Source organism: Podarcis liolepis, assembly GCF_965112155.1.
Source record: "Podarcis liolepis genome assembly, chromosome: 16".
Classification (NCBI taxonomy): domain Eukaryota; kingdom Metazoa; phylum Chordata; class Lepidosauria; order Squamata; family Lacertidae; genus Podarcis; species Podarcis liolepis.
The window spans coordinates 42,226,083-42,247,738 of record NC_139567.1 but is presented as its reverse complement, the minus strand read 5'-3'; the positions used below and the strand labels follow the sequence as shown (position 1 = coordinate 42,247,738).

The 21,656-nt window shown below is 47.1% G+C and overlaps 1 protein-coding gene across 2 annotated transcripts in view; it reads left to right on the top strand.

Annotated features, from left to right (window-relative positions):
* Window positions 1-21,656, top strand: part of P2RX5 (purinergic receptor P2X 5) — a 44,916-nt gene that overhangs the window by 17,113 nt on the left and 6,147 nt on the right. For both annotated transcript variants that reach the window (XM_083480065.1, XM_083480066.1), the window contains exons 3-12: window positions 2,898-2,969; window positions 4,739-4,814; window positions 5,909-6,005; window positions 6,129-6,209; window positions 7,880-8,018; window positions 10,543-10,679; window positions 12,038-12,131; window positions 13,393-13,458; window positions 14,984-15,066; window positions 17,636-18,618. In XM_083480065.1, the coding sequence (XP_083336191.1) occupies window positions 2,898-2,969; window positions 4,739-4,814; window positions 5,909-6,005; window positions 6,129-6,209; window positions 7,880-8,018; window positions 10,543-10,679; window positions 12,038-12,131; window positions 13,393-13,458; window positions 14,984-15,066; window positions 17,636-17,732 (942 nt within the window). In that variant the 3' untranslated portion in view covers window positions 17,733-18,618. The remainder of the gene's footprint in view (window positions 1-2,897; window positions 2,970-4,738; window positions 4,815-5,908; window positions 6,006-6,128; window positions 6,210-7,879; window positions 8,019-10,542; window positions 10,680-12,037; window positions 12,132-13,392; window positions 13,459-14,983; window positions 15,067-17,635; window positions 18,619-21,656) is intronic.

Below are 21,656 nucleotides of genomic sequence, written 5' to 3'. Positions count from 1 at the left end.
GCAATAAACAAGGATTGCAAGGTGAGCCAAAGGCTTTTTTTAAGAAGAGGAAGAAGTAGTATCCACGGGCCGCAAATTAAAGTGCTTTTAAAATCTCCCTGCTGCTTGAAACGGGAGGTTTCATAGAACCGGCAGATATGGGGAATGATCAATGCTGCCTTTTAATGTCAGTAGCTCTTAATAATATGCAGCCTGCAAATCACCCGGATGACTACCAGAAGGATGTTCGAAGGGATCCTAGCTGTTGGGTCAGGCCAGAGGGAGCCCATCTAGGCATGCAACCTGGACCAACGAGATGCCCCTTTAATAAACGAAAATCTGCCCTGATTCCCTTATGGGGGACACAAGAGCCCTGATAGAGTCTATTGCAGGTTCTCCATCAGTCGGAGAAAATAACAGAGGCCAACTAGAGAATATTGAGAAGCAAAGCAACTAGTAAGCCTGATCTTTATTGAACTGTTGCAACAGGGTGCCCCCTTCACTTGCAGGAGAAGGAGGAGGATCCCGAACAAAGGCGTGCCCGCCCTTATATAGACATTTTAAATTGCCCGCCCTGGAGTCCGAAACCACCTCCAGAAACATCATACATACATCACAGAAGGGGTGTAACTCAAGACCACCTCCCAGACACATTATACCTACATCAAAGAAGGGGTGGTCTACAACAGAAATCTGAGTGCATTGTTTATCTCCTGTCTGGCAGGTTACCTGTTAATGGTCACTTGATTGGATACCCTGGGGAGCCTGGCCAGTCTTTTGTAATGATAAATACTTAGTTCCTGGGCCAGGTCACAGGCTCACACCCTATTCATATCTTAAATGTGCCCTTAAGACAGGTTTTGTGAAGGAAAAGACAATGGGGAGGCTTTTCCATTTTCCTTTGACCTTGCAGAGAAAACATTTGGTCAGTTTGGGAGCAAAAATGGCTCCAGGGCTGCCCTCCTGTGCTGCCTCAGACATGTGGCCCATACATTTATGTACGTGTTTGCCTGGCACATCCATGAACATTTATTATACATATATAAGACCTTAATTTTTTTTTATTTCACCCCGATGGGAAACAGGAGAGCAGGACCTGAGCACAAGAACAGTTCTCTGCTCCCGTGGTTTCCACCAACTGATATTCAGAGGCATGTGCATTGCGTGTTAGGGGAAAGGTCGTCGCTCTGGTGGGGGACACATCCTGCTCCTTCTGGGGTTGTTCATCCATGTTTGGTCCCCACCCTGCACTTGCTTCTCACCTGCGGCTCCTGGAAGCTGCCAGCATGCGACATCGGCCACACCCCAGGAAATGGCTTCGACCGGCCGGCTCAGCCAGCTGAGGGGAGCTGATGGGTCTCAAGCCCTCAGTGAGTTAGGGGCTTCCCTTGCCTGCAAAGACAGGCTCTGGCGGATCAAGCAGACGAGACCAAGGGTGAGTCCAACGGTCAAGAAGGCAGTTTCTGCACATGCTGTAGTGTGATAGGAATTTTGAGGTCTTAGATATATGGTAATGTTCATAAGTGGTACCAACCAAGCACGTACATAGATCAGCACAGGAAGACCGACCTGGAACCATTTTGATTCCCAAACTGTCCCAAACTGACCAAATGTTTTCTCTGCAAGGTCAAGGAAAATGGAAAAGCCTCCCCATTGTCTTTTCCTTCACAAATCCTCTCTTAAGGGTATGTCTGTGTTTGAATAGGGTGTGAGCCTGTGACCTGGCTCAGGAACTAAGTACTAATCATTACAAAAGACTGGCCAGGCTCCCCAGGGTATCCAATCAAGTAACCTGCCAGACAGGAGATAAACAATGACAGGAGAAAAACAACATTCAAATAGAAGAAGGAAAGCTCTGATGCTAAACCTCCGCTGCCTTGCAGGATATTCTCAGGAGAAGAAAAGGCTCCAGGGAGGAGACCCTGAGACGGTTGGATGTCGCCTTTTACACCTCCTTCTGGCAACCTCCGCAGCCAAGCTGCTGCCAAACGTCTTGCTCTGCTTTCCTTTGGACCGCCTCAGTAAGGGCAAGAGGGGGGTTTTGTCGTCTGGGGCAGCCCAGGACTTCCAAACGCACTGCTCAGACTTGAGCCCCGGGGAGCTCACTTCGGAGCTGCTAACAGAGCAGTTTAACTTCACCCCCGGAGGCGGACTCCATTGTCTCTCAAGCCAGGCAGTTGCCAACAACAGCCTCCAACAGTGTGGGTGAAAAATAGCCATCTTAACTAGTATCCATTCTGAAGGAAATCAGCCCTGAGTGCTCACTGGAAGGACAGATCCTGAAGCTGAGGCTCCAATACTTTGGCCACCTCATGAGAAGAGAAGACTCCCTGGAAAAGACCCTGATGCTGGGAAAGATGGAGGGCACAAGGAGAAGAGGACGACAGAGGACGAGATGGTGGGACAGTGTTCTCGAAGCTACCAACATGAGTTTGACCAAACTGCGGGAGGCAGGGGAAGACAGGAGTGCCTGGCGTGCTCTGGTCCAGGGGGTCACAAAGAGTCGGACACGACTAAACGACTAAACAACAACAAACTAGTATCCACTGATAATCTTTTCCTCCATAAAGGATATTAATCTGGCGTGGAAAGGTAGAGAAACAAGCAATTAAAACAATAGTGATTTCTCACAGCAGCTACCCAGACGTCCCAACAAGAATGTCACAAGTAGGACCTGAGTCTAGCACCACTTTCTCCCCCCAGTCTGTGGTTTCCAGCACTGGTATTCAAAATCATTCTTCCTCCAACAGTCGAGGAAGAACATGACCAGTATAGATCAGTAAAGCCTGATCTTTGCTTTGCCCACCATGACCACGGGCCACATATTATTATTTTTGTCCTCAAGTTGTCAGATTTTTCCTAGCAAAATTCTGAAACTCACTACCTCCTAACCCCTTTTCTCTACTTTGTCTCCTCAGGGCGAAAGCGTCTTCTTTGTGATGACCAACTTGATTGTCACTCCAAACCAACGGCAGGACACCTGTGCTGAGGTAGGCGTTTGTGAACACGGAGAAGCGTTGTGAGTGCTTGTGTCTTAGACAGCGGGCAGGGCAGCAGTTTTGGAGACCATGTGTAAAGATTTCAGCAACAATGACTTGGACAGTCCGATGGCAGAAGAAAAGGAATAGAGGCGCTTCCAGTCGGACACTGTTTTGGGGTGGGAGTCCATTAAATGTCAAAAAAATTGCAAATTGCAGAATTGTACTGGATTGGGAGGTCTTGCACAGCAAACCCCTTCCCTCAAAATATCGGGCTTTTTTTGCAATAAGAAAAGTGATGGGAAAAGGCATATATAATCTCCCCACTAACAAAAACGAATGCTCATTAAATAGGCATCTTTGTTGATTGATGCTGCAAAAAAAAATCAGGTTGAATGCACATTAAACAGGCCATCTAGAACCACCTAAGAGAACTGGGATTTGACAATCTGGAATTCCCAAGAAGGACACTGAGGTCTAGCCGCTTGTTCTTGTTGTTTAAGTTCGCGTTGGTTCCCGACCACTAGGGGGGTGTGGGAGAATTTTGTTAGAAAGAGGAATGGAGATTCCTGCATGGTCCTCCAAAATAAGTTAATACGAGTACAGTAGTATTCGCAATCGTTGGTTTTCTACTCTAGAGGAATTATGTACAGTGGTACCTTAGTTCTCAAACACCTTGCTACTCAAACAACTTGGTACCCAAACATTGCAAACCCGGAAATGAGTGTTCCGGTTTGTGAACTTTTTTGGAAGCTGAACGTGCTCCGTTTTGAGTGTTATGCTTCCGATTTGAGTGCCACACTTCCGTTTTGAGTATTACGCTGAGGTCTGTCTGTTTTTGCTATTTAATTTGAATTTTTTGTTTTGTTTTATTGCTTTCATTTTCTGGCTCAATGGTCTCATTAGACAGCAAAATGCATGTTAAAATGCTGTTTTAGGGGTTGTCTTTAAAAGTCTGGAACGGATTAATCTATTTTGCATTACTTTCTATGGGAAAGCGCACCTTGGTTTTGGTGGAATGCTTTGGTTTCGGAACGGACTTCCGGAACGGATAAAGTTTGAGAACCAAGGTGCCACTGTATAATAATTACATTAGCTTAATCCATTGAAATGTTGCTGTGAGAATGGTGTTATATACTGAAGTTCTCACCCTGGGCCAGCAGGGGGAGACTGTAGATAGTTATGCAAATAAGGGATCGAAAGTGATGTTCAGTGATTGGATAGTTTTAGAAAATTGTTACAGTTACATTGTACTGGAGCTCTATATAAGCAGGCTGACTGAACCCTTCAGTTCAGTTCTGTCCTGGCCTGTGAATAAACAAGAGCTGTTTGAAGAATCGCTGTGTCGTCTGATATGTTCACCCACAACTTAACAAACAGAATGTTGGGCTAGATGGGTCTGATCTAGCAGATTCTTCTTGAGATCTTATGTTCACTATTGCAGCCACAAGGGTGGAAATAGCATCCTCACCCCTGGCCACATACACAGAGGAAGGACATTGGTGGAGTTCCGATTAAAATGGTTTGGGAGGCACTCTAAATCAGCCATCACTTACCTGCTGCCCTCCTGCTGCTACGGACTACAACTCCTATCGGCCCCTCCCCAGTGCAGAATGGGGAAGGATGCTTGTGTGGCGCAGTGGTTAGAGTATCAGACCAGGACTGGTTAGACTCTGGGTTCAAACCCCCGCTCAGCCATGCAGGTCACTAGGTGACGGACTTTGTGTCAGTCTCTGTCTTCGCCCCTAATTCACGGGATTTCCTTCCCCTTTTCCTTACAGAGCTCTGGCATTCCAGACGCGCTCTGTTACCGCAACAGCGACTGCAATTCTGGAGAAGCCGTCGTCGCTGGCAACGGTAAGGATTTGCCAGGCAATTTCTAAAGGCCTTGCCCCAGCTGGAAAACAAACAGGTTTGCTGCATAACAGGCAATTCTGCCTTGAGATAAATTTCCATTTTAAACGGTTACCTCTGCTGCTGTTGATTTTGTTTTATATTTTTGGGGTAACTTTTAAATCGCTGGGGAAGCCGCCCCGATTTTCAACGATAAATCTGCCCTTATTCCCTTATGGGAATAAGTGTAATAACTGAAATAAGTGTAATAAACAAAAATCTGCCCTTATTCCCTTATGGGGGACACAAGAGCCCTGATAGAGTCCTTTGTAGGTTCTCTATCAGAGAAAATAACAGAGGCCAACCAGAGAATATTTAGAAGCAAAGCAGCTAGTAAGCCTGATCTTTATTGATCTGTTGCAACAGGGTGCTCCCCTCACATGCAGGAGAAGGAGGACCCTGAACCAAGGTGTGCCCACCCTTATATAGACATTTTAAATTGCCCGCCCTGGAGTCCAAGACCACCCCCAGAAACATCATAACTACAACACAGAAATCTGAGTGCATTGTGTAACTCCTGCCTGACAGGTAACCTGTTAATTGTCACTTGATTGGATTACCTGGGGAGCCTGGCCAGTCTTTTGTAGTGACAAATACTTAGTTCCTGAGCCAGGTCACAGGCTCACCCTATTCATATACAGACATACCCTTAAGACAGGATTTGTGAACAAAAAGACAATGGGGAGGCTTTTCCATTTTCCTTCAACCTTGCAGAGAAATATTTGAGGTGAACTTGGGAGGGACAAAATGGTTTCAGGACTTTTTCGGTGGAGTTTCAGACATGTGGTTTATATATTTATGTTTGCTGGGTACATTTATGAACATTTATTATATATATAAGACCTTGTTTTTTTCCCCCATAAGTAATCTTCGCGTCCTTATAAAAGTGAGCGGTTGTTTCTAAAAGTTTCCTGCAAGCTGTGTGTTCCCCTTCTCTGTAGCTCCTTGAAAGCTGTGAGCTCTGTCCATTTTAGCAAACACTACTCTTCCCCCACAAAACCCCCAAAATATTCCAGCTAGCTGATTTCACCCCCCCCATAACTTTGTCTGCCCTGCAGGAGTCAAGACTGGCCGTTGTCTGAAGGCTGGGAAAAGCCTGAGTGGGACATGCGAGATCTTAGCTTGGTGTCCGGTGGAGAAGAAAGGCCGGCCAAAGTTGGTCCTAGTTCTTCCATTTATTTATTCACTTAAAACCACTCTAAAATTTTTAAGACAGGCCAACTGTGCCACACTTCCTTGAAGATTCATTAACTCAAGCAACCTGTGCTTTTCCTTTAGAAAGCCTCTTCTGGCAAACGCCGAAAACTTCACCGTCTACATCAAGAACTCCATCCGCTTTCCCAGGTTTAAGTTCTCCAAGTAAGTATTGGTCTTCCCTGTTGCTGAACTTTTTGCAGTCGCAGCAGAAGGAACGGCTTCTGCCAGAGACACGGATGGTTTTGAAATCAGAGTAGCCAGATTCATGGAGGAGAGATCCGGCAGCAATAGGCTCTTGTCAGAGGAGACGCCTTTCATTCCCTCTACAGTGGTACCTCGGGTTACATACGCTTCAGGTTACAGACTCCGCTAACCCAGAAATAGTGCTTCAGGTTAAGAACTTTGCTTCAGGATGAGAACAGAAATTGTGCTCCGGCAGCGCAGCGGCAGCAGGAGGCCCCATTAGCTAAAGTGGTGCTTCAGGTTAAGAACAGTTTCAGGTTAAGTACAGACCTCCGGAATGAATTAAGTACTTAACCTGAGGTACCACTGTATTCCCAATGTTCAGTTGGTAAGTGCAGTTCATTATTTTGTCAAAATGGCACAAGGGAGATATCAACAGAATTCAGGGAATCCCCAAAGGGTTTGTAAAATTACAAAAAGTGTTTGGAGAAAAAAGCCTACGTGGGGAATGCCTTCCCCACCTCCCCAAAAAATTGATTGTGAGTTTTATCAGCGGTTGGTTTATTGGCTGTCTGGTTTATTGGAGGTTTTGTACAGTGCTTTTTTTCCCCCTTTAAAAATGTTTAGGAATACTCTCATTTTGACTCAAGAAAATCACCATTCTATAGTTCAAATTGGGGAAAATAAATACCATATTGGCCTGAATATAAGCCTCACTTTTTTTTCCAAATTCTGACTATGAAAAGTTAAAGTGCGGCTTACATTCGCGACCTTACAAAAATTGCCTTTTATGATGTCGCTGCTGAAAGAGACATATGGTAAAACGGAACGGGTGTGAGTGTCTGTGGGTTTTTAAGGGAGCGGCTTATATTCGGGTATTGTCGTTTTTTCTTCCCCCCCCCCCCCCTTGAATTTTAAAGGTACGGCTTGTTTGCAGGTGCAGCTTATATTCGGGCCAATATGGTACAGTAAATGGACAAAGGGACAAAGATTCACAAACAGTTTAGGGGTACGCGTCCCCCCAGGAAAAAAAACCCCACTGGTTTTGTATATGGGACACATGGTTACTATTTGCTGCTGCATTAGTGCGGTCATGACTTCGTGGTTTTAAAGAACGGTCATGTCATTTTCGTACAATTGGTTTGTCTGCTTGGTTGTTAAAAGCCAGCCTGAGCTCCATCCTGGGGAACGAAAGATCTTAAATACAGTGGTGCCCCGCAAGACGAATGCCTCACAAGACGGAAAACTCGCTAGACGAAAGAGTTTTCCGTTTTGGAGGTGCTTCGCAAAACGAATCTCCTATGGGCTTGCTTCGCAAGACAACAATGTCTTGCGAGTTCCTGCTGGTTTTTCCCCCCTCCCCCCCTTTTTCTAAGCCGCTTATCAGCTGATCTGATCAGCAGATAAGCCGCTAAAAGCCGCTAATAGCGCTAAGCCACTTATCAGCTGATCTGATCAGCAGATAAGCCGCTAAAAGCCACTAATAGCGCTAATCCGCTAATCCATCAATGGGCTTGCTTCGCAAGACGAGAAAATCGCTAGACGAAGAGAATCACAGAACGGATTCTTTTCGTCTTGCGAGGCACCACTGTAAATCAGTGAAATAAAACGTGGCTGCCAATTGACCTTCCTGCACTCCCTCAACGCAGAACCAACGTCCTCGACACCACAGATGACAGCTACCTGAAAACGTGCCGCTACGGACCGGACCATCCTTACTGCCCCATATTCCACCTGGGGAACCTCGTCTCGTGGGCTGGGAGCAACTTTCAGGAAATGGCCTCAGAGGTATGGAGAAACTTGCTGTTCTGCTTCCTTTGGGGGAAAGGGCTACAGCTCAGTGGCAGAGCATCTGGTCCCAGGTTCAAAGCCCCTCCATCTCCAGGTAGGGGCTGGGAGAAAGACTTCCTACCTGAAACCCTGGAGAGCTGCTGCCAGTCAGTGGTGGCAGCACTGAGCTAGATGGAGCAACGGTCTGTACAAGGCAGCCCCATGGCCTTGTTCAATGGCTAGGGACTGTACAGTGGCGCCTTGGTTCTCAAACTTAATCCGTTCCGGAAGTCCGTTCCGAAACCAAAGCGTTCCAAAACCAAGGCGCACTTTCCCATAGAAAGTAATGCAAAATGGATTAATCCGTTCCAGACTTTTAAAAACAACCCCTAAAAGAGAAATTTAACGTGAATTTTACTCTCTAACGAGACCATTGATCCATAAAATGAAAGCAATAAACAATGTACAGTGGTACCTCGGGTTACAGACGCTTCAGGTTACAGATGCTTCAGGTTACAGACTCCGTTAACCCAGAAATAGTGCCTCGGGTTAAAAACTTTGCTTCAGGATGAGAACAGAAATCGTGCTCTGGCGGCGCGGCGGCAGCAGGAGGCCCCATTAGCTCAAGTCGTGCTTCAGGTTAAGAACAGTTTCAGGTTAGGAACGGACCTCCGGAACTAATTAAGTTCTTAACCTGAGGTACCACTGTACTGCAGTCACACAATCAATCAATCAGGAGCTGAACTGGGTTCCACACAGTCACAAAAACAAAACAAAAAGAGCCGCCGAAACAAAAATGCAAAATAAATAGCAGAAACAGACAGACCTCAGCATAACACTCAAAACGGAGCACGTTCGGCTTCCGAAAAAAGTTTGCAAACCGGAACACACACTTCTGGGTTTGCAGTGTTTGGGTTCCAAGTTGTTTGAGTACCAAGGCACCACTGTAGCTCTTGAATAGAATCACAGAATTGTAGAGTTGCAAGGGATCCTGAGGATAATCTAGTCCAATTTCACCCCAATGCAGGAATATCCCAGCGTCCCCTATGGGGATCGAAGCTGCAACCCTGGCGTTATCAGCACCTCGCTCTAACCAATTGAGCGCTTGCTTTCCATGTAGAAGGTCCCGGGTTTCACCCCTGGCCCCTCCAGTTGAGAAGGGGATCGGGTGATGGGGAAGACGCTCTCACTCTCTGCTCGAGATCCCAGAGAGCAGGGCTGGATTTACGTATAAGCTAAACAAGATATAGCTTAGGGCCCCACTCTCTTGGGGGATCCCAAAAGGGGAAAAGAACCCTGGACGTACATTTCCAAAATATAAGATAAAAAACAAAGAAAATAAAACTTACATATAGCAACAGTGTTTTGTGTTGTGTAGGCTCCTATGGTGTAGGTAATGGGCCCCGCCTGCTAGCCTGCTCCATAAAATATCACCGGTTTGCTCATTTCTATATATAGGGTGCCTACATTCTGCATAGGGATGCGGGTGGCGCTGTGGGTTAAAAACAGAGCCTAGGACTTGCTGATCAGAAGGTTGGCGGTTCGAATCCCCACGACGGGGTGAGCTCCCGTTGCTCGGTCCCTGATCCTGCCAACCTAGCAGTTCGAAAGCACATCAAAGTGCAAGTAGATAAATAGGTACCGCTCCAGCGGGAAGGTAAACGGTGTTTCCATGCGCTGCTCTGGTTCGCCAGAAGCGGCTTAGTCATGCTGGCCACATGACCCAGAAAAACTGCGGACAAATGCCAGCTCCCTCGGCCAATAAAGCGAGATGAGCGCCGCAACCCCAGAGTCGGCCACGACTGGACCTAATGGTCAGGGGCCCCTTTACCCTTTACATTTTTACATTCTGCATGGCAACATGTGCAAATGGCTTTAGATACCTATTAGGTCCACAAATTACCATATAGCACATGGGTAGGCAAACTAAGGCCTGGAAGCCGGATCCGGTCCAATCGCCTTCTAAATCCGGCCCACAGATGGTCCAGGAATTTGCAATTTTTTACATGAGTAGAATGTGTCCTTTTATTTAAAATGCATCTCTGGGTTATTTGTGGGGCATAGGAATTCGTTCATTTTTTCCCTTCAAAATATAGTCTGGCCCCCCACAAGGTCTGAGGGACAGTGGACTGGCCCCCTGCTGAAAAAGTTTGCTGACGTCTGATATATCATATATTCAACACAAAAAACAGCGACAATTTTGTTGTTGACAAAGGACAGCTGGACATATAAAGAGCCCCATTCCCTTCAGTATCTTGGGGCCTCATCAGACCTAAATCTGGCCCTGCCAGAGAACAACTGCCGGTCAGAGTAGGCTGAGCCAAGACTGTGATGCTGCGGCAGAAAGGGCCAATACAATTCTCTTTTTCTGACCTGCCGTTCAGGCAGCTTCCTGGATGGCACATAGATCTCTTGACAACTGGAATGGACAAGATCCCACTGGGATCAGGCAGGGATCGCAGGACCTCCTGGGGGGGAAAGGGCTCTCCGACCTTAACCTGGAGCTCGCGCTGAAGCAAACCTTTGTCTCTCTTTCATTAAGGGTGGTGTGATAGGAATTCAGATTGAATGGAACTGTGACCTTGATAAGCCCCCCTCTGAATGCAATCCTCACTATTCTTTTAGCCGGCTGGATAACAAGTTTGCTGAGAAATCCGTCTCGTCAGGATACAACTTCAGGTAACAAGACATGGAGGGGGAGGCAATTTTCTCGATGTCTGCGGCAAGCAGAGTCACAGCCTTTACAAAGTAGCCCTAAGCCAGCCTCATATTTTCTCTCTCTCTCTCTCTCTCTCTCTCTCTCTCTCTCTCTCTCACACACACACACACACAGCCTAGCCTACCTTGCAAAGTTGTTGTAATAATAATAATAATAAATAATGAATTTTTATTTATACCCCGCCCTTCCCAGTTCAAAAACTAGGCTCAGGGCGGCTAACAACACATTTAAAACACTTAATTGTAAAAGCAGCATAAAATACAGTATAAAAACACGAATAACAATAAAATTCAAAGTTCAGAAATCAATTGAGGGGAAATCCATCTAATAAGCATTAGATAATCCCCAGGGCTAGCTGGCTGAATTGGTCCTACTTGGGCCAGCGAGGAGGCCAGGGGAGAATTAGCTGTGGGGTCTCAGAGCGGGTGATCTTCATAAAAGGGGAGGGGGAGGGAAGAGAAGGGAAATAAAAGATCAGGCTGAATTCAAATTAAAGGCCAGGCAGAATAGCTCTGTATTCAGGGATTAAATGAGGAGGGGGGGAGAAGCGTGTATACCACCTTGAGATCCATGGAGAAAAAGGTGGGATGTAAAGCTGTGAGAAATAAATATAAATGTAAGAAATGTAATATATATTTTAAAAACATTGAGTACCGTGGACGTTGCTCCCAGGTATGTAGATACAGAACCCTAGCATTCATTGATTCATCAGCCTGACTGATTGTTTAAAACTTTTTGAATGACTACCGGCGAATTGGGCAACGCTTAAAAACAAAAGTTAATTTATTTTCAAGGCAAGGCAGGTGCCACTTCCTCAGGAAGTATATTTCCTTTAAAAAACACACACACAAAGAATCATAATCGCCAAAAGTCCAGAAGAGGTTTCCCTCTGGGCGGATGTACACATGGGAGTAAAAAACACGCCGTAAATAAGCCAGAAATTAAATCGTTATCACAAAAGAAAAACGCTATGTAAAAATGGCATAGAATTTTTTTTTGCTCTCTGGCACCATCTGGTGTTGCATGTTGATAATGAATTCAAAACGTTGTTTTTTGACTAACGTAGCTGAGTCCTTTCTATCCCCCTCTCTTCTTTCTTTCTCGCCTCTGCTAAGATATTCCTCGAAGTGACATGTACAGGTTTAGAAACAAAATAAGCTTTAAAGGCTGGGGCAAGAGAGAGGAGAATCTGGGGTCTGATGCAAAACAACAACAACAACCAAACCCCCCAGTGCTCTCCATTGCCTGCAGCCTCCCCCATAACAACTTCATTTTGCGTGAAATAATGCCATCCCTGCTCTGCTTTCTGATATTGCAGGTTTGCCAAGTATTACCGTGACGCAGCCGATGTTGATTTCCGGACTCTGATCAAGGCTTACGGGATCCGCTTTGATGTCATGGTGAACGGGAAGGTAGGAGGAAATGTGTTTTGCCGGCCTTGTGTTTTTCTCTTTTGGCTGGGCTGACTCCAGGTCCAAGGAGTTTTCCTGGGCGAAGTTTTTCCCTGCCTCTCTGCAGCTGGGATTTAGAAGATTACTGTCTGTAACAGGGGAGGGAGAATCTCGCTGTCATGGCTAGCAGGCATCAAGGATGTAAAGATTTCATCCGCGGCTGCATCCTTTGCAGAGCTGTTTCCGTTCCACTACAGTTCGGCTTCTGCTAAAACCTACATTGTTTCCCTCACCGTCTGCTATGGTCAAAACAAACGTAATTCATTCCAGTGGCAGGGAAACATCGAAAACAATGCAGGGAAGCATGTACCGTATTTTTCGCTCCATAGGGTGCACCTGACCATAAGGCGCACCTAGTTTTCAGAGGGGGAAATCAAGGGAAAAAATATGATTCCCCCCCCCCCCAGCTCTGGGAGCAACGGACAGGCTGTGCGCAGCCTGTGCGCTTCTCCCAGACCTCCTCCCTGCGGGCTTTTCTACGAGGAGGGAGAAGGGACTGACGCGGCCAGTCAGTCCCTTGTCCCGCCTCGGGGAAAAGCCCCCAAGAGCGGCGCGCTCTTTAAAGGCTGTGCGGCTCCTACGGGCTTTTCTACGAGGTGGGGGAATTCCCCCGCAGAAGCCCACAGAAGCCGCATGCTCTTTAAAGGGTGCGCGGCTCCTACGGGCTTTTCTATGAGGTGGGAGAAGGGACTGATGTGGCCAGTCTGTCCCTTCTGCCTCCTGGGGAAAAGCCCGCAAGAGCCGCACGGAGCTTGTGTGCGGCTCTTGGGGGCTTTTCCCGCCTGCCTCCCCTCTGCATTCGCTCCATAGGATGCACACACATTTCCCCTTGCTTTTTAGGAGGGAAAAAGTGCGTCCTATAGAGCGAAAAATACGGTAATTCTTTACATAACGATTTTGGACTAAAAAAAAAAAGATTGACACACTTACGTGATTTTTGTTCCTGATCTCAAAAGTTGGGGCAATTTCTGCTCCTGTTTGCAACAGAGTTCTCTGACCTCCCCAGTAGCCATTGGTAGTTTTATTCCTCTCCTTGAATCGGTCTTTCAAGGCCATCCTGCTTTGGGTGGCCATTTCTGCATCCAGTGGCAGAGAGTTCCACATCTCCACTTTGCCTCTCCTTCACTCCAGGCTCCCCACATATGATAAAAACAAAACTTTCCCGAACAAAATGCTTCTGGCTAAAGGCTCAACTCTCAGCTTTTGACATGTTTTCTTTCAGGCGGGGAAATTTAACATTATTCCGACAATCATCAATGTGGGATCAGGTGTTGCGCTGATGGGAGCGGTAAGTCGAGTTGAATCCAATAGATATTTTTCGTTGACGCAGTTGTGTGCATGAAAACCTGTCTGCTTCCGCCAAAAAAGGCTAATCCCATTGTCTTATCAAGCACATTCTTCATTTCACTAAAAGGAATCTGGTGACTTGCATATGCAAAGGTCAAGCCATTTTTCTGAAGTCATGTGCAGGGCCTTTTTGGTTTTGGCTCCCTGCCTTTGGAATTTTCTCCCCAGAGACCTACGATTCCCAGAGTTCCTTGTGAAGAGGGATTGTTTGTTCAAGTGCTCTGGAATAGGAAGTCTCTCCACAAACTACAGCTCCGAGGATTCTTTGGGTTTCAGGGTGCTTTAAACATACAATGTGAATGCGGCCTGTGTTAACAACGAGACCTTGGTGGAATCTAGACACATATAAAAACCGCTCTGAAAATGCTTTTGAAAAAAAAGTTGCAAAAAATAAATGGAATTTTCCATGAAGCTCGCCATCGCCATCTAGTGTCACATTTTATATTGCACTTAAAACACACTGAAAACGTTTTATTTGCCCGACACAAAGTTTTATTAGCCCAATTGTGAGGTTCCCAATGCATAAATCACAGTGGCTAAGCTATGCAATCAAAGGCTGGGAAGCAGATTTCAACTAAGTATCAGGTCTCATTCAGAGGCGCTGTCGTCTCATCCTGCTCCCAGCTGGGGGGTTGGTCTAAATCACCCGCAGGGTCCCTTCCATCTTCAAAATTATGTGGCTCTTTTCTGCTCCGCAGGCTTACTGTGACCTCTCTTTATCTCTGTGTTATTTTATTGTCTTGATTTCTTTAAGCTACTGTGAGAGCTTAGGCGTAATCGGCTGTATAGTTTCTTATAATGCGTCACAATGTTGATTTGGGCATTATAAGAAGCTGTGTCTAATTTTTGAGAAGCAGTTTCGAGTAAATAGCTTTGCAATTGCTACTATACGGCTTATTATGTTTATGTGTTTTTTCAATTGGATTTCCGTAATATAGGCATTCGGGTGGTTTTTGGTTTTGTGAGAGCTTAGGCTGCATCTGCAACATACAATTAAAACTCATGGAAAGCACATCATGCCCCCCCCCAAAAAAAAGAATGCTGGGAACTGTAGTTTGTTAAGGGTGCTCAAAACGGTAGCTCTGTGAGAGGTAAACTATAAATCTGAGGATTTTGGGGGACGGGGGGATGGACTTTAAATGTACAGTGGACTCAGCTACATTAGTTTTTTTTTAAAAAAACCACATTTTGAATTTGTTATAAACATGCAACACCAGAGGGCGCCAGAGAGCAAAAAAATATTATATGCCATTTTTACATAGCGTTTTTTTCTTTATTATAATGATTTAATTTCTGACTTAGTTCTAGGGGTTCCCCCCCCATGTGTAGATCCACCGTATATATACAGTGCTTAAAAAAGAACCACACCAAACGTGTTTGGAGGCAGAAATGGGCAATAGCTCGAGTTGTTTTTATTGATTTATTGCCAAAATGTGTAAATTTGTTGTGCCTTGTCTGTTTCCTAGGGGGCTTTCTTCTGTGACCTGGTGTTGCTGTACTTCCTCCAAAAGAGCAATTTTTACCGAGGCAAAAAATACGAAGAAGTGAGGTATGTTGATTTCAGGTGCAAAGGGGCGTGTGGTGTGGCAGAGGCGTTTGAAACTTCCACCTTGGGGGAGTCCTGCCGATCACCTGTCGTCGACATGGAGTTGGGGAGGGAAATGCCCCCTGACATCATCGTGATGTCAGGTGATTGACAAGTGGGTGGCCCTGCCCACTGGCCAGACTTGGCCCTCAGGAACTGGGGAGGTCAGGATACCTACCCCTCTCCACAAACTGTTACCATCTCTCAGCCTCGCAGGGTTGTTGTGAGGATATAATGGGGAGAAACATGTATGCTTCATTCACCTTGAGCTCTTTGGTGGAAAAATGAGATACAAACGAAATAAAGACTAGAGCAGCCACACCGAAATGGAAAGAAATAACAACAACAACAACAACAATTTATTATTTATACCCCGCCCATCTGGCTGGGCTCCCCCAGCCACTCTGGGCGGCTTCCAAAAAATATTAAAATACTGCAATACATCAAACATTAAAAGCTTCCCTAAAGAGGGCTGCCTTCAGATGTCTTCTCAAAGTCTGGTAGTTGTTGTTCTCTTTTGACATCTGGTGGGAGGGCGTTCCACAGGGCGGGCGCCACCACCGAGAAGGGAACCTCTGCCTGGTTCCCTGTAACTTGGCTTCTCACAATGAGGGAACCGCCAGAAGAGAGGATTTAAGATGAGGCTGGTGCGGCCTGAGGCTTCCCCCACTCATGTCACAGCTGGCCATCATTCAAGGCCCCCCCAGGGCATAGCTGTCAATTTTCCCCTTTTTTAAAGGGAAATTCCCTAATTCCGAATAGGATTCCTCGCAAGAAAAGGGAAAAGTTGACAGCTATGCCCCAGGACACCACCAGGTGCATCAGTTGAGAATCACTAACCTAAGGGCTCATCTTTAGCAAGCCATTTCCAAGTAATTTTCGGTACCTGGGACCCAGGAACATAGCTGTCAACTTTTCGCTTTTCTTGCAAGGAATCCTATTCGGAATAAGGGAATTTCCCTTTAAAAAAGGGAGAAAGTTGACAGCTACGCCCAGGAATTGGAAGAGGGGTCCAGGAGTCGAGGCACCCCACACACTCATGACAATATAAAGAATCTGGAAGGAGATTCAGCTCTGTGGCTGTTTTAACCATTGACCTTCGGCCCTTGGCTTAAGACTGGGAAATGGGCCTGAATAATTCATCATTTCCGTTGGTTTAAAAGCCTCCCGGAATGGCCCGGAGCAGAGAGCATCCCCTGAGAACCATATATTATAGTCAGGAAGAGGACGAAAAGCTTAATGTGGAGTCCTTGCCGCATGCATTAGGATTTTTTAAAAATGCACCAGCATGTTTTGATTTTTAAAAACACACGAACCCATACGGGTGAATGGGTTAAAACGGGCGGTTTTCAAATCCTCCTTCAGGAAACTCTCTTTCTCTCTCTGTGTTGACTTTGTTTCCCAAGGGAGGCGGTGAAAGCTGGGAGGGAGACAAGCCAGGCTGGGGGTTTGCCCCCTTTTTGAACCATGAGCCTTGGAAGGCACCCAGTGATGTTGACTTTAACGCCAGCCCTGCAAGGGAGAGTCAAGTGATTTGTATTTTGCAAGATATGGGGTGCAATACCCTTTCGGTCTGATCCTGAGGGACATCATTCAGAGTAGGTCCCCTGAGCAGCTTTGGTGTACTGCCGTTCAGAGTCTCTGTGGGGGCACCCCAAGATCTTTCCCTGCCATCCATGAACCCCCAGAACCTACTCCAACGCTTGCTGGCCCCTTGGCCATGAAGGGGTGAGGATGCTTACCTTTTCATCCCTTGAAAAGTACATTGAGTTAGAGGAGGAAGTTAGAAGAATGGGTCCCTAGTTCGAGACACGACTTGACCTACGATACGATAATCTTTATTGTCATGGTCCCATACAGAACAATGAAATTGAAAATCTACATCAGACATTCAGAAACCAACAAGCCTGCTATCCCAGCTATCCCAGCCTGGTTAGCCCCCTAAAAACTCTGATACCCCATAATTAAATACAATATACTCCCATAGACTACCTTACACTGTGTTTAAAACCAAAATCGCATTTGAATAGAAACTGTTTCTCAGGTGGCTTAGTCCTAGTCTTTATAACCCTGTACCTTCTTCCAGAAGGCAGAAGCTGAAAGAGATCATTTCTGGGGTGTGCACTATCTCTGAGGCTTTCTTATGACACCTGGAAGCGTAGATTTGATCCAAGGTGGGAAGAGTGCACCCAATTATTCTCTTCGCAGTCTTTACAACCCTGGACAGCATTGTTTTTCCCCTGACCGTGCAGCTCCCAAACCACACACAGAGACCATAAGTTAATACACCTAGTTCATTGCTGCAGCCAAAACATACATTCCAACAAGTCCTTCAACCCCCGTCTCTTACATTGGGTGTGAGGAACCAGTGGCCCTCCAGAGAAAGGCAGAATACGGCTCCCATCATCCCTGTGTGGCCATTGACCATCTCAGTTAGGGAGTTGCAGTCCAGAGAGTCACGGGTTCTCCTCTACGCCAACACCATTGCCTTATCCCTCCACGACTTCTTTATTTGTTTGTTTTTTTGCAACAGGAAACCTGTACCAGAAGCAAATATCAACGGAGACCAGAGTTCTGACTCCCTCTCCAGGCTGGATCACCTGAGGCAATTGCAGACGGTTGAGACCTAACGCCAAGGCCACTGACCGGCGACCGCACTCCACTAAGACTTCATGGGCCGGGGGAAACTAAGCAATCCATGACGCCAGAGCCATTGTTTACCTCACGGATAAGTGATGGAGACCAGGAGGATGCGGTTAACCCCAGGCTTTTCACAGCTCCCCAAAGCCTTATTTTCTGGTGACGTTCCGCCATACCCTGAGCCATCTACGTCACTCAACACAGGATTTTACATATTTTTAAAAACTAAAAATCAAATGCCAAAGCGACCTGCCTGTATAATTCCGCAGTGCAGATGGCAGAAGTTAGGTATCCCCTGTGTTGCCATCTTGAATATACCTGAGGTCCATCCATCTTGGCCCAATTGTTGGGCAGCCATCTTGAATACAGCAGGATCGATCCACCTCAGTCAGTAGGGCTACCTATTATTTCCAGGCCTTTGTCCTTCTACAGACAGAATAATCAGGACATATCCCTGGCATTCCTGACAGACAGAATATATTAATATTCCTTGGAGCAACGCACTTGGCTAGTGAGATTTCAGTCAACTGCTTTTCATCCTGCCAAGTCTTCTCTCCTGCAAATTAGCCTGTTTTAAACTGGATGGCCCTGAACAAACTGAGGTGGGATTATTATTATTTTTTGAAATTTCTGGATTTTACGCCTTCGCAGGGCAAGGCAGGACCCTCCCTCTCCGAAGAAATGTTCTGTGGACTTCTGCAGGTCTTGAAAAATGTTTCATGACCTCATCTATGCAGATAGCAAGGTGAATAAGAAATAGATCGCTTTGAGGTGACCTGTTTACGGAGCTTTCATCCTGATTTGTTGGCAGGGAGGTTAGATGACATTTTGTGAAGCAAAACGACTTCTTTTATTGTAAAATGTTCGGTTGTTAGGGTATTGTGAGGGTTTGATTAGCTGCTTGTGCGTGAAAACGTGCTCCCTCAGAGTTTGTGCGACCCCACAAACCTCCGTGTGTGACGGAGCTCCTCAGACATGTCTGCTCTAGTCACTAGTAGAGTCCGACAGTGGCTGTCTGCGGAAGCGTTTCCAGCAAAGAAGTTCCTTAACGGAAACGCGTCTCCTGGACTCACGGCGTGACAGTTTCCTGCGAGGTGTGGGTCTCCCTATGGGAGACTCCGATACCTCCCCACTGTTCTCGCTGGAAGCCTCCCTGAGCCCTCCCTCCTGCTCGCATTCCCTCAGAGACCCACTCCTCCCCCTGCTGGTCCCTGCTTCAGCAGTTGAGTCTCTTTCATCCTGCCTGAGTCCCTCCACCACCTGATGCTCTGATGGCAGTTCCCTGACATCCACCTCCCCTCCAGGGCCCCCCTCACCCCCTCCCAATTCCTCCCCCCTGGGAGGTGAAGGGCTAAAACCCCGAAACGAATCTTCCTCATCTTCTGACGTCTCGAACAATTCTCTCCATCGATCGTCGTCCTGGCCAGCTGAATCCTCCTCCTCTTCAGAATCTGGGAACCCCTCCAACTCCTCTTCCTCGTCGGTGGTGGCAAAGTATTCCCTTCGGAACCTCGCTACAGGCTGAGGTTTACGTGGGAACCTCTGATGAAAAGTCTCTATTAAAACCTCGTCATTGACATCCTCTGCCCTAACCCAGGTGTTTTCCGACTCCGGTTCCCCTTCCCACATTACCAAATACTCTACCTGATCTCCCTTCCACCTGGAATCGAGGATCTCCGCTACATGGTAGCTGTGTTCCTTCTCCTCCATTGCTGGTCCCCTAGTGACCCTCCCCTCACTGTCTCCTCTATACGGTGACAGCAACGACCTGTGAAAAACTGGGTGCAGCTTCATGTGGTTCGGTAACCGGAGCCTGAAAGCCACTGGATTGACCTGCTGTATGACTTCAAACGGACCCAGCCTTTTGGGTCTTAATTTCTTACAACCTCCTTTGAATGGCAACCCTTGGGTTGACAGCCACACCTGGTCCCCCACCCTGATGCTTTCACCTTCCCTTCTGTTTTTGTCTGCCTGCCTCTTATATTCCTCCTTAGCCCTGTTTAAGTTGAGTTGGAGCTGGCGATGGATCGCTTCCATTTCTTCCACGAACTGTTCTGCAGCTGGAACGCTCCAGTTCTCCCCCTCCCCCCCTGGGAAGGCTCTGGGATGGCACCCGTGATTAGCCAAAAAGGGGCTCATCCCCGTGGACACGTTCTCTGCATTGTTGTAGGCAAATTCTGCCAACGCCAGCTTCTCCACCCAATCATTCTCTCTGTCATTAACATAACACCTCAAATATTGTTGGAGAACCCCATTTGCTCTTTCCGCCTGCCCGTTGGTTTCAGGATGACGGGCCGTCGAGAAATTGACCTCTACATGCAGTAAGCTCATGAGCTTCCTCCAGAACCTGGAAGTAAATTGTTTCCCTCGGTCTGAAACCACCCTCAAGGGGGCGCCATGCAACCTAAACACATTCTCTACAAACAATTTGGCGGTTTCTTCTGCTGTAACCGCATGTGAGCAGGCTATGAAGTGGGCCATTTTAGTTAACAGGTCTACTACAACCATGATGGCTGTTTTCCCTCTAGACCTTGGCAGATCAGTCATGAAATCTATTGCCACTGCTTCCCACGGTCTCTCAGGTGTGGGCAGTGGTTCTAATAAACCAGCCGGCGCCTGCCTCTCCCCCTTGGCTCTTTGGCATTGTTCACACCCTCTCACATACTCCCGCACATCTTCCCTGACCTTGGGCCACCAAAATTCCCTGGTAACCAGCCACATGGTTTTGTGTTGCCCAAAGTGCCCTGCTGTGGGGCTATCGTGCAGCTGCTTGAGTACTTTCTCCCTCAATTCCCCTTCAGGGATATATAACGCTCCCTTATAATACAATGCCCCATTTCTCTCCTCAAAACCACCGGATTTGTCTTCCTCCCCTCTGAGATCCCTGAGTTTCCCCTGGGCGTATGCATCCTGCACCGTACCCTCTACCAATTCCCTTTGCCCCACCAAAGTCGCCCCACACACCCAGCGGTCCTCTGGAATGATATGGGTTTCTTCGGGTGCTCCCTCCCCCTCCAAATATTCAGGTTTGCGTGAGAGAGCGTCTGCCCTAACATTCTCTGGGCCTGGCACATAACAAATCTCAAAGTTAAATTTGGAGAACTCTTGGGCCCATCTCAACTGCCTTTGGTTGAGCACTCGCGCCGTTCTCCAGTACTCTAGATTTTTATGGTCCGTGCACACTTGCACTTTATGTTGTGCACCAACTAGCAGATGCCTCCATCTCCGGAACGCCTCATGAATAGCAAGCAGTTCTCGGTCGTACACCGTGTAGTTCCTCTCGGATTTGTTCAGCTTCCGCGAGAAGAAGGCACACGGACGCCACTCTGACTCCTCCTTCCCCGGCTGCAGAAGAAGCACCGCCCCTATGGCTCTGTCAGATGCGTCTGTTTCAACCCTTAGCTTCTTTCGTAAATCCACATGCAGAAGTTGTTCTTCAGAGGCGAAGGCCCTTTTCAGTTCCTCAAACGCTTGCTCCGCCTCCGCCGTCCATACAAACTTCTTTTTACTGCTGAGACAGTCAGTGATGGGCGCCGTCAGATGGGCGAAGTTGCGGATGAACTTACGATAAAAGTTTCCAAACCCTAGGAACCTCTGCACATCCTTCTTGGTTTTGGGTGTTTTCCATTCCAGCACTGCCTGTACCTTGCCGGGATCCATGGCCAATCCCTTGTCTGACAGGCGGTACCCCAGGAATTCCACCTCCTTGGTATGGAACCGACACTTCTCCAGTTTGACCCACAGCCTGTTGGCTTGCAGTCTGCTCAACACTTCTCTGACGTCTCTCACATGTTGCTCCTCATTCTCAGAATACACCAACACATCATCTAGAAAGGCAACGCAATTCTTGTAGAGCAAAGGGCCCAGCACGTGGTTCATAAAAGATTGAAAACACGCGGAGCCTGCTTGTAATC